Here is an 11,928-nt window from a genome sequence, read left to right as displayed (position 1 = left end):
AGAATTCTCATCCGTCTTGAAGTAGGGGAGAGAGAAAATCAACAAGTAAGTGCACAGGGCAATTCCTGGTAGTGGTAAGCACCGTAAAGCATAAAAGTGGGTGAGGCGATGGAAGGTGCCTTCAGTTGGGAAGGGCCCTCTGAGGACGGTGAAAGGTAGAAGGACTAAGCCATGGAGCGGTCTGGGGGAAGACCATTCTAGGCGAAGGGACTGCAAGTTCAAAGGCTCGGAGGTGGGAACTCGCCTGGCCATTGGAGAACCATTTGAGGAACAGAAAGGGATCAGCGTGGCCTGAACCCAGAGCTGAGGAGAGTAGGTCAAGGCCCAGAGGGGCAGCGGGTGGGGGGCAGGTATCTCCACCTCCCTCCATCCTTCAGGCAGAAGCTCAGAGCACCCTCTGAACCGAAAGCACTCTCTGCTTCTCATGTGGGACAGCCTCCTTCGAGGGGAATTTGGCTAAATTCAGAATTTAAAACACACTTTTTGTTTGACCCAGTAGGAATTTCTTCTATGGATAGACTTGTGGACGGGTGTGAAGATACCAGTTTGCAGGCAGTCACTGCAGTAGCAAAAGTCTGGAAATAACCTCAACACCCTTCCATAGGGAACTGGCCAAATAATTACAGAGCATCACTCAACACAGCACCCTGTAGCAGTGGAAAAGAAATCTATGTACCTATCTATATACAAAGTTACTTAAAGGTAGGTAATGACCTTCTTAAATGTACTGAGTAAAAATAAAGGACAAGATGAAGTATGTTACTGTTTGTGCAAAAATAAAACAAATACATGAATGTATAATATATTATACAATACTGAAAATAGCCAACACAATGCTGAAGGAGAAAAACGAAGTCAGAGGACTGATGCTACCTGACTTCAAGACTTACTGTAGAGCTACACTAATCAATACAGCGTGGTATCGACCAAGGAATAAGCGAATCGATGGAACAGAATAGAGAGCCCAAAAATAGATCCACATAGATATAGTCAACTGACGTTCGACAAAGGAGCAAAGGCAGTACAATGGAGAAAAGACAGCCTTTCCAATGAATAATGCTGGCAAGACCGAACATCCAGATGTAAGAAAAACAGAAAAGAAAAAAGAAAAAAATCTAGACACAGACCTCACACCTTTCACAAAAATGAACTCTGAATAGATCATAGACCAAAATGTAAAACGTGAAATTATAAAACTCCTAGAAAATAACACAGGAGAAAATCTAGATGTTCCTGAATACAGAGATTAGATACATCAAAGGCATGATACATGAAAGAAAGAATGGACAGCTGGACTTTGTTATAATTAAAAACTGCTCTGTGAAAGATACTGTCAAGAGAATGAGAAAATGAGCCACAGACTGGGAGGAAATATTTGCAAAAGACATAACTGAAAAAGGACTGGTAACCAAAATACACAGAGAACTCCTAAAACTGAACAAGAAAACACATAACTCCATTAAGAGGCAAAAGACCTGAATAGACACCTCATCAAAGAAAATATACGAATGGCAAATAAACATATGAAAAGATGCCCAACATCATAATGTCATTAAGGAACTGCAAATTAAAATGAGATACCGTTACATCCCTCATAGAATGGCCAAAATCCCAAACGTCCACACCACCAGATGCTGGTGACGGAATGTGAAATGGTATAGTTACTTTGGAAGACAGTGTGGCGGATTCTTACATAAGTAAACACACTCTTACCACATGACCCAGCAATCATGCTTTTTGGTATTTATCTAAATGAGTTGAAAATGTATGTCCAGAGAAAAACCTGCACTTGGATGTTTACAGCAGATTGATTCATAATTGCTCAAATTTGGAAGCAACCACGATGGCCTTCAGTCGGTGAATGGATAAACTGTGGTCCATGTAGACCATGAAACATTATTCAGTGCTGAAAAAAAAAATGAGCTACCAAACCACGAAAAGACGTGGGGGAACCTAAGATGCTTATTACCAAGTGAAAGAAGCCAGCCTGAAAAGGCTACATACTGCGAAGACAGTAAAAAGATCGGTGGTTACATGGGGCTAGGGAGGTGGAAGGGATGAACGGGCAGAGCACAGGATTTTCGGGGCAGTGAAACTATTCTGCATGCTACTATAATGGTGGATACACGTCATTATACACAGCAGACTATATGACAGCCTGTACAACTCCAAGAGTGAGCCCTAATGTAAACCATGGACTTCAGAGATAATGACATGTCAATGTGATGTCGCTGATTGTAACGAATGTCCCACCCTGCTCCTGGGGTGTTGATAGTGGCAGAGGCTCTGTGTGTGTGTGTGTGTGTGTGTGTGGCGGGGGAGTTGAGCAGAGAATATATAGGACAGCTCTGTACTTTCAGCTCAATTTTGCTATGAACCTAAGACTGCTCTAAAAATATATTTAAAATGGTTAAAATGCTAAAGTTTACATTATGTATATTTTACTTCCATTAAAAAAAAATAAATAAAAGGAATGCTCATAGCAGCTTCGTTCATGACATCTCCAAACCGGAAGCAATGAAAATGCCCATCAGCTGCAGCATGACTCTGCGAGCGGCGGAAAGGTGCCCCCGCGGAAGACAACGGAGCCAGGAGAAGGAACGACCGCTGCTCACAGTGCCACAGGTGGATCCCGAGAACATGGTCCTGAGCGAGAGCGGCAAGCAGCACACAAAACAGTGATACCATCCGCTTTTGTCTGTATGCGAAGAGGCAGACAGATCTTTGCTCTTTGGACCCTTAGGACATGGGTAGTGGCTGAGAAGGGAGGCTGAAGTGTTCTATTTTGGATCTGTTTTGGTGTTGGTTACCTGGGTGTCCAGTTTGCGAAAATTCACCAAACTGTACACTTATGATTTGTACACGCATGCCACTCTGGAACCAGACAGAAGGATGGGTGCTCCAGTTCTCACTGGGTTTACAGCCTTAGGCCCCTGAACTTCATGGAGCCTCAGTTTCCTCATCTGTAAAATGGAGATAATGGAAATACCTCATGCATTCAACAAAAATATGTCATTGCTGGCTGGCAGGCACATTGATGATTTGATGCTTACTATTAATATTCTTCTTGCTGTTCTTTGCTTTGGTGACCGAACCCGGGTAGAGGCAAGGACACTGTCTCCAGAGAGGAGAGGGGCAGTGGGGAGGGCCAGTCTAAGCTGACAAGCAACACATGCTCACCTTGCAAACTGCCCCAAAGGGAGAAACCTGACCAGGTGAGCTGGGGAGAGGCTGCAGAGCTGGCCTGCCCTGGGCCTCCTGGGGGAGGAAGGGACCTCCAGCTGTGGAAATGGATCCTTTCCTGGAGAGCAGGGCCCTTCACTATCGTGGGCAATCAAGACGCCCGTGAAACTTTAGACGGCTTATCAAGCTACACAGCTCTGGGCCGGGAGCTGGGTCCTTGAGGAGGAAGCGGCCCCCAAAGACCATTCTCCTCAAGGAAGCCTGGGCGCTTCGGAAGGCTGGGGCTGGGCGCAGGGTCTCAGTGGCCCAGTGACCTTGATCTCATGCCGGGACAGAACTCCCATGAGACCTGGCTGCACCTTTATGAACAGCCCGGCAGAGGCAGACTTGGGCTACGAGCTGTGTGACCTTGGGTGGGTCACTCAACCTCCCTCTGACCCTCATTTTCCACATCTGTCAAATGGGGATATTTCATAGGGTTTGTTGCGAGGGTCTGCCCAGGGGTCTGGCCCCAGTACAGCCCTAGTCCCACCCCCCACAGCTCGCCCTCCCACACGCTGTGCCCATTGCAGAGCCTCTGCCTTTCGGTGGCCCTGCCAGATCCTGCTGTAGCAGTCAGGGCTTAGCTGGGATGTTGTCACCCTTTGGAGGGCTTCCCTGGCCACCTGTCTAAAGAGGCCCCTCCAGCCACTCACCACCCCATCACCCACTTCGTCTCCTAGCACTCACAACCGGAGGAAATAACTTGATCATGTCATCGTTTCTTTGCTCACTCCGGTCTCCCTACACTTGACTGAGACCTTCAGAAGGGCAGAGACCTTGTCTGTCACTCAAAACACACTTCCACATGCACGCCTCACACACGTATACACTCATAGTCATCAACACTCAGGAGGCTCTGACAGTGTGTGCCCGGCCAGTGTGAAAACCAATGAGGCTGTTGGTGTAGGCTCTGCCTAGAAAGCAAGGGCCCTCTCCTGGCCCCCAAAGTACTGAGGAGAGGCACCTTGGCTCCCCAAATGTGCTGATGGAGACAGCTGGGGAGGATGGCCCAGAATGTGAAAGTCTCCCATCTCCTTTCTGGGCCCTGGGGCTTCAGTAGGAGCAAAGGCTGGGCCTCCGAGCTCAGGGTGCCATAGAGAAGGAAACAGAGCTGTGCTGCCTGTGTGAGCGTGAGCAGGAGTTGACTGTGGGTGAGTATATGTGTGAGGGTGTGCATGAGTGTGAGCATGTGATACCGGGTGTGCAAATGAGTGTGCAACCGTGCCTGTATGTGGAATGTGTATGAGTGAGGGTGTGTGTATGTGTTGATAGCACGTGTGGGTGTGTAAATATGTTAGCATATAAGAATATGCTGGAGTACGTGTGTGTATGAACCTATATATACACATAGGGGAAAGGAAACAGACTTATCAAGAAAATGCCAGCAAGCACAAAGGGAAAATTCCAATTCCCTCATAATCCCACCCTCACCGCTGAACTGTGGTGAACAGGGAACTCAAGAGGTCAGACTGCTGGGTTCAAAACCCCATATTTGTTCCTTACTGACGAGTGCCACTGCACTTCTGAGCCTCAGTTTCCCCATCTGTAACATGGTGTGATAGCAGTACTTAGCTCAAAGGTTTGCTGTAGGGATGAAAAAATAGGTGAGTGACAGACCCACAGGTCCCAGTAGAAAGGAGGCTCAGTCAACAGGAGTTGTTATTTGTAGTTACCTGTTTATCTGGATAAGGGTTGGTCTTGAAGCCCCAGGCTCCCTCCCCACTCCTATCCCTGAGCCGTGGAGGGAATTCTAGGGCAGGGGTCAGGGGTCTGTTTTAGGGACCACGACTTCCTTCCCTGCACTACGCCTTAGTTCTCCCATCTCAGTAACAGGGTTGCCTTCCATGCTTCTTCACCGGCTCTGCAGGCCTGGGAGGTGCGTGGCGGACCACGATGGGGTCCCCAAGGAAGGGGATGCGAGTGCAGAGACGTGTTTCTCCGAGGTTGGGGCGCACGCTGAGTAAGGCAAACCTACCCACCCCGCACTGCGGCTGCGCAGAACTCGAACCTGTTTGTGCGGGGGTGTGGCCGTGGACAGACCACGCCCCGTTCCCCGCCCACATCTGAATACTTCGGAATCGCCGCCGGAAGTCGCGCCGATCGGAGCGTTTTCGTGGACACTCACCGGGACAATCAGCGAATCCTGAGACCGCGGCGGTGGCAACAGGAGAGCGGGGCAGGGACCTGGGAATAATGCTACACGCAAACTCAGACGCACGGAGCTGGATGGTTCATGGCAGTTGGAGGAAACGAGATGGGATCCCAGAGCGCTTTTCACTCGTGAAAAGGACACTTTGTGGGGGTGGCAGGTCCTTCAAAAGCTCCGAGCAGAAAAGTAAGGCGGCAGAAGGTCTTGGGGTTCCGAGCCCCTGCCTCTGCCACTGTGAAGGTGTGACTCAGTTCACCTGGCCGTAAAGCAGGCCGATTAATCCCCGCCTCGCGGACGGGACACTTGAGGCGGGAGAGAACGCCCGACTCTGGCCCGGGAGCGTCTTTCTGCACCGCAGACTGTTTTCTGGGGCAGAGTCTTCGTTCCTGTCTGCGCTTGGACATTTAAAGCGGACCCTTCGCAGCTGGTTCCCGCCCCCTCGGAGGGGGCGTACCCGGAAGTGCTCTTACGGAAGCCGGCGGGCCGCGCGCGCGCCACTTCGCCATGGCGACAGCCGGGGCCCCGCGGCGCTTCTGCCGCTGCGCCTGCTTCTGCTCGGAGAACTTGTACGTGGCGCGCTACGGGCTGCACGTGCGCTTCCGGGGCGAGCAGCAGCTGCGCCAGGACTACGGCCCGGTGGGTGGCCGCTGTCGGCTCCGCGGGGAAATGGGCGGGGAGGCAGCTTTGTCCCGATGGCGTTTGCTTTGGCCGCACGGCGTGCTCCGATCTGACCACAAGAATGACTTCACCTCTCGGTGCCTCAGTTTCCTCACCTTAAATGGGGATAACAGTATCGCTTTCGTGAGGCTGTCGTGAGAGACGAATGAACTAACACATATGTAAAGTGCTTGGGGCTGGGCCTGGCTCTGGGAGCCCTGTCGGTGTTGTGACAGCAGCTGGGAACCCTGCTCTGCGCCTAACGCGTTTATCGCATTTCATCTTCAATGATCCTGTCGAGGTCGGGGCTCCCATCTCCATTTCAGGAGGGGAAACAGGCTCAGAGATGTTAAGTGACTTGCCCAGGGTCACAAAGTCATGCGCACTCCCCGTTTTGCTCCCAGATTCTGCGCAGCCGAGGCTGCGTCAGTCCCAAGGACTTCCAGCAGCTGTTGGAAGAGGTAACGCTCCCCGCCCTCCACCACCCTCCACACACCCAGCCCAGACTTTCCTTTTGAGATTTGTGTCAGCAGTGTGAGGGCTCTCCCAGCCTCAGACCTTCCAGTCTCATCCCCAAAGGGCTCCCTGAACCCTTCCTTCTCCTTCCTGTTCCCACTCACCACAGCACTTGGGTCCTGGGTGCCCCCCCCCCAAAGAGAAAAAGAAATGCCAATTTGTCTACTTTGTGCCGAGGAGAAACTTGGGCTCAAAGAGGGGAGTCACTTGCCCAAGGTTTCACAGCAGCTGGGCTTTGCGGTCCCAGCCAGGGCTGCCAGGCTCCTGGCTTTCCCAACCCTGACCCCCATATATCGCTTCTGCTGGTGCCAGGCTGCTGCTGGTCTCCCCCAACCTCCCTCATCTGAGGGGTAGTGGCAGAAAGCTTCCCAGGAGAGCCCTCTGCAGCCTCTGGAACACAAGACTTGGCTGGGAATCCGTTCCCCTCCCTGAGTGGCCCCAGCTGGCAGAGGTGCATCTAAGGGGCTCTCATACCAGCCAGGTTCAGGCTGGTACAGCCCAGAGTACCAGAGTGGGATGGGCCCCCTTCTAGAGTCACATTCAGCTGTCAGCTTGGCACCTGCAGTCGACCTTGCCAAAGTCGGAAGCATAGGGAGACTTCGCTCCAAGCCTGGGCCCTGCTCTGGGCTTCCTGAGCCTCAGTTTCCTCATCTGTACAATGGCCTTGGGGGGGATGGGAGGCCCTGTCCTGGTCACCAGCCCTGTGCCACCCCAGCTTAAGCAGGAAGTGGAGCGGCGGCAGCGGCTGGGGCAGGACTCGGCTGCCAGGAAAACCCTCATCGCCAGCTCCTACCACCCAGCACGGCCCGAACTCTACAGCCCACTGCAGGTACCCGGCAGGGGCAGGTCACTGGGAGCGGGATGTGTCCAGGCCGGGCTGCCTGCCCCACAGCTGTGTATTCTGACCCCAGGATGTGGCTCTGGCCCCCGAGTTTCTGGCTGCAGCTGAGTACAGCACATCGCCAGGCGCAAACCTCGAGGGCTTACTCCAGCGGCTAGAGACAGTGTCAGGTGAGGTCTTGGCCCCATGACCTGGCAGGATTAGGGGGTGGAAGGCTGGGGTCCCTCTGCCCATCACGTCTGCCTCCAGACACCAAACCAGCAGGAGCTAGAAGGGACAGGAGCAGGGCATCTATGCTCATTCACTCGCTCACCTCGTTATTCAGTGCCTCGTTTCAGGCACGAGTCAGTCGGGGAAGACTGACTGATGGAAAGTGGAGACAGGTGTGGGCTGGGTTATGCGATCAGCAAGGGATGGGATGGCGAAGGGGCCCCCACCGGGGGCTAGCGATGGGAGGGAGCAGTTCTCATCCCTAGACCTGAAGGAGTGGGCAACAGTGAAGTTTCTTGAAGCAGAAATGACCTGGAGCCGTGGGAGAGGGGCTGCCAGACCACCGCTGTGGCCGAGCAGAGGCACATGGCCACACCACACTCCGAAATGCTCTCCTCCTGCCTGGGTCTCCCACTGGCTAAACGCAGTGGGAAGTCCCAGGCCAGGGAGGGAGGCCTTGCGGGTTCCTTGATCTGTCTGTGAAATGGAATTGATAAGAACCACCCAACTCAAACGCTGTGATGGCCCAGTGCGAGGAGATGCACGTAGAAGGCTCGGGCCGCAGGAAGTGTCTGCGAAGTGTTTCCTGTGGTTACTGTCATCCTGGGTCTGGGGGGTTACTGCGGGGAAGCGCACGAAAGCTGCTCCCCTCATGGAACCCTGTACCCTTTTGGGGCACAGAGTGGGATGTGGAATGAAACTCCCTCCCAGCTTCAGCGGGGGACACTCATTGCCATCTACTCTATAGCAATTGAGGTTGTGCAGAGACCGTGTGAGTTGGCAAAAAGTTTGTGCGGGGGGTGGGGTGGGGGACACATGAGCCCTGTACCTTGGGGGCATGGGTGGTGCATCTGCCAAGAAACGTTCCCATTTCCTCACTGGGGCCTTCCTGTGTGGGAAACAGACATCTGAGTTGGGGTACAGACTCCAGTGGCTCATCAGGAGAGGGGTACGGAGGGCACCTGAGGCTGGCCTGCTGGGTGTCCCCATCTGGGCCTCATCAGGAGGCACGGAGTCTGGAGGCCAGGCCTGGGGGCGTGGTGGAGAGTGGGGGAGCGGCTATGGGGGAGCGCAGCAGTATGAGAACAGGCCCGCCCGCTGCACACACGACGCAGATGGATTGGTCATCACAATAGCCCTGAGGGGGGGGAGTGCCTCTGTTATCCCCTGTCCAGATGAGGAAACCGAGGCTGTGGGACGTGAAAGACGTGCCCAGGCTCACACGACTCGTGGGGAGACCGAAACCCACTCCGGCGCTCCTGGCCGACACTGTCCGTCCCTCTGCAGAGGAGAAGCGGATCTACCGGCTGCCGGTGTTCACAGCGCCGTTCTGCCAGGCCCTGCTGCAGGAGCTGGAGCACTTCGAGCAGTCGGACATGCCAAAGGGAAGGCCCAACACCATGAACAACTACGGGGTGGGTGACGTGCCACGCAGTGGCCTGGGAGGCGGGGCGGTTGGGTCTGGGGAGGCTGGCCTGCAGCACCCTGGGCGAGCTGTGTGGCCCTCTCCTGCCTTGGTCTCCCCGCGTGTAAAATGAGGTCATGGAAGGGCTGTTCTGAAGTTAAACAAGCAAGGCGCTCCCCCAGGGACCCGGGGTGAGGCCCCACCAGCTTCCCTGCCGACCCCAGGATCCCCCTGCAGGTGCTGCTCCATGAGCTGGGCCTGGACGAGCCGCTGGTGACACCGCTGCGGGAGCGCTTTCTGCAGCCCTTGATGGCCCTGCTGTACCCGGACTGTGGCGGGGGCTGGCTCGACAGCCACCGCGCCTTCGTGGTCAAGTACGCGCCGGGCCAGGACCGCGAGCTGGGCTGCCACTACGACAACGCCGAGCTGACCATCAACGTGGCCTTGGGCAAGGCCTTCATGGGGGGCGCCCTTTACTTCGGAGGCCTCTTCCAGGTTAGCGTGTGTGACCCGTGGGGAAGGGCCCGGGGCGGCTGGGAGAGCCGGGGCCTGAGCCCAGCTGTCTGCAGGCGCCTTCCGCCCTGACCAGGCCCCTGGAGGTGGTGCATGTGGTGGGCCAAGGGGTCCTGCACCGCGGCGGCCAGCTGCATGGGGCCCGGCCCCTGGGCACCGGTGAACGCTGGAACCTGGTCATCTGGCTTCGGGCCTCTGCTGTGCGCAACCGCCTCTGCCCCATGTGCTGCCGCACGCCCGACCTGGTGGACGACGAGGGCTTCGGCGACGGCTTCACCCGAGAGGAGCCCACCACAGTGGACCTGTGTGCGCTGACTTGAGCCTGGTTGGGGCCCGTGTCGGGGATGGCATGACAGCGGAGGGCTCTGCCACCTTAGGTCGGGCAGAGCAGAAATAAACTCTCTGCAGCCCTTGGCACTTCTTGGTTCAAAAGGACAAATAGTCTTCTGGGTCATTCTTTCAGCGGTCAGGCTGGCTCAGGTCGGGTTGGTTAGAAGCTTAGGTGGGGATTCCTGTGTGAGGTTTATCGAGGGAATATCCTGAGGAGGAGGAAGCCAGGGAAGCAGGACAGGGCAGGAAGGAGCTGGGTCCGGAAGTGGATTCAGAAGGCGTCTAGTCAGCCTGATCCCGCGGGAGGTCAGGAGCATGAGTCTACCAGTTACTGGGGCGGGGGGCGGCAGGGGGTAAATAACTTCCCAGGCATCCATCTCCAGGACAAGTGGCTCCCAGTGGCCAAGGGAATCTTCCAGAGAAATGTACATGTGAGAGCTGTCATCAGTGGACGCCACAGCTGTGGGTGAGTGCCCGTCTATGAAGGGGATTTGGGTGGGCCACCAACAGCATATTCTAGACGGTGTCGAGGGGCTACTGCCGACGGGTTAAGAGCAGGTGCTCCGGGGCCGGACTGCCTAGGTTCAATGCTGACTTCTGCCGCTGCTCCCTCTGTGTCTGCGTAAGCCACTTGACCGCTTCGTGCCTTGGTTTCCTCACTGAGAAGGGACCTCTGTCAGAGCCGTTGTGAGAACCAAATGCTATACAAAGTCTATAAAGTGCTTTATAACAGCTGAGTTTCCTGCTGTCGTTATTGAAGAGTTTGCAATTTGGTGGCCCCGAACTTGGGCGAGGAGTGTTTGAAAACCAGGGACTCCAGCTTCCCTGGGAAGGTGCAAAGATCCGGAAACACCTGCCATCAGCTGTCCTTTCTAGACAGATGTGCAGTGCACTCCCTCGGGAGTTCCTCCCTCATTCACTGACGGGATCTCTCTAGCCCCTTATAGACATTTGAGTGTGCGACCTCCGTATTACTGAGTGGGGACGTTGGAAAGACCAGGGCGTCTCAACTCTGGGATCACAGCTTGATGCGAGCGGACAGGTCCGCAGACACCTCAGGGAGGGAAAAGCGGCGCGCAGTGGGGTCTCCTTCCCTGGGCCGTCAGGATGCCGGGTGCTGGAGGCGCACTGCAGGGGCAAACTTGGAAGAGGGCACAGCTACGGCAAAGGGCCTGCGATCTCGGGGGCGGGGTGGGGGGTGCTGGCGCCCCTTTGTCGGCCGGGAGCTGCGGCCGCAGGCACGCCCTCGCACCGGTCTGGAGGCGGAACCTGGATCCCCAGCCCGCCTCTTCGGGAGGGGGGCGCGCCGTTTCTGGCTGCACCACAGGCGGAACCTGGGGCTTCAGAACTAAAGGCAGCAGCGCCTCTCTTGGCAGCCGGACGGCCTTCCGGAGCGCCGCCCCGGGCCGGAAGTCACCTCGCCTCAGCTTCCTCGCGCGAAAGCGTGGTGCGGGGCGGGCGGTCCCGCCCGGTGGGCGGTTGAGGGAACGGACCAGTCCCAGGGACCTTCCTTAAGGAGGCGAGGCCGCGGAGGGCGCGGGGGTGGAGGGTAGGAGCGCGCGGGAAGGGACCCCGACGCGCCCGGCAGCTGAGCATCGCGGCCGTTCCTTGGGGCGCGGGAGCCGCGTGCGCAGGCGGGGCGCGTCCCTGAGGGGGCGCGTCCTTAAAGGGGCCGCAGCGGAGGACCCCGGAGTCAGAGAACCCCGGGTCCCCGGAGTTGGGGGTGGGTGAGGACCTCCCCCCAACGCAGTCCCGCATATCCCAGCCCCGGGCAGGAATGGGCACTGGGCCCCTTAGGACCTTGGAGCCCAGTCTGCGGGCCCGCCCGAGAGCGTCCGCTTGAGCGCGTGTCCCCTTCCCCAGCCCGCGGCGCGATGGCTCACGTCGGCTCTCGCAAGCGCTCGAGGAGTCGCAGCCGGTCCCGGGGGCGAGGGTCGGAAAAGAGAAGGAAGAAAAGCAGTAAGGACGCTACGAAGAGCTGCTCGGCTTCTAGATCCCAAGGCCGCAAGGCCAGCACCACCACCTCCGGGGCGGAGGGTGAGGACCAGAGGGAATGGGGAAGGGGCGCGGAAACTTCACGGA

At 56.1% G+C, this 11,928-nt stretch overlaps 2 protein-coding genes across 9 annotated transcripts in view; both read left to right on the top strand.

Annotated features, from left to right (window-relative positions):
* The first annotated feature begins 5,310 nt into the window (after window positions 1-5,310).
* OGFOD2 (2-oxoglutarate and iron dependent oxygenase domain containing 2) lies at window positions 5,311-10,583 on the top strand. Of its 2 annotated transcripts, XM_006909993.3 has the most exons (7): window positions 5,311-6,010; window positions 6,436-6,492; window positions 7,263-7,376; window positions 7,459-7,558; window positions 8,886-9,013; window positions 9,241-9,498; window positions 9,573-10,583. In XM_006909993.3, exons 1-7 carry the CDS (start codon window positions 5,879-5,881, stop codon window positions 9,834-9,836), a joined length of 1,053 nt encoding a protein of 350 aa, XP_006910055.1. In that variant the 5' UTR covers window positions 5,311-5,878; the 3' UTR covers window positions 9,837-10,583. The 2 variants fall into 2 exon arrangements, with proteins under 2 accessions (XP_006910055.1, XP_015443469.1); XM_015587983.2 differs by lacking the exons at window positions 5,311-6,010; window positions 6,436-6,492 and having other exon boundaries at window positions 7,358-7,376; window positions 8,774-9,013.
* A 598-nt stretch (window positions 10,584-11,181) lies between these two features.
* Window positions 11,182-11,928, top strand: part of ARL6IP4 (ADP ribosylation factor like GTPase 6 interacting protein 4) — a 2,483-nt gene continuing 1,736 nt past the window's right edge. For 2 of the 7 annotated variants that reach the window (XM_006909992.3, XM_015587990.2), the window contains exon 1: window positions 11,710-11,883. In XM_006909992.3, the coding sequence (XP_006910054.1) occupies window positions 11,721-11,883 (163 nt within the window). In that variant the 5' untranslated portion in view covers window positions 11,710-11,720. The other 5 variants (XM_015587987.2, XM_015587984.2, XM_015587985.2 and 2 more) reach the window with 5 other exon arrangements.

This window comes from Pteropus alecto, unplaced genomic scaffold, assembly GCF_000325575.1.
Source record: "Pteropus alecto unplaced genomic scaffold, ASM32557v1 scaffold213, whole genome shotgun sequence".
Lineage (NCBI taxonomy): Eukaryota > Metazoa > Chordata > Mammalia > Chiroptera > Pteropodidae > Pteropus > Pteropus alecto.
The sequence above is the reverse complement of the archived record's forward strand: the minus strand, read 5'-3'. Positions and strand labels throughout refer to the sequence as shown.

Excerpts from the sequence above, each read along its gene's own strand:
- OGFOD2 (XM_006909993.3), top strand. The coding sequence starts at position 5,879 with ATGGCGACAGCCGGGGCCCCGCGGCGCTTCTGCCGCTGCGCCTGCTTC. Across the intron at positions 7,377-7,458 it reads AACTCTACAGCCCACTGCAG|GATGTGGCTCTGGCCCCCGA; the intron begins GTACCCGGCAGG and ends TTCTGACCCCAG. Across the intron at positions 7,559-8,885 it reads GCGGCTAGAGACAGTGTCAG|AGGAGAAGCGGATCTACCGG; the intron begins GTGAGGTCTTGG and ends GTCCCTCTGCAG.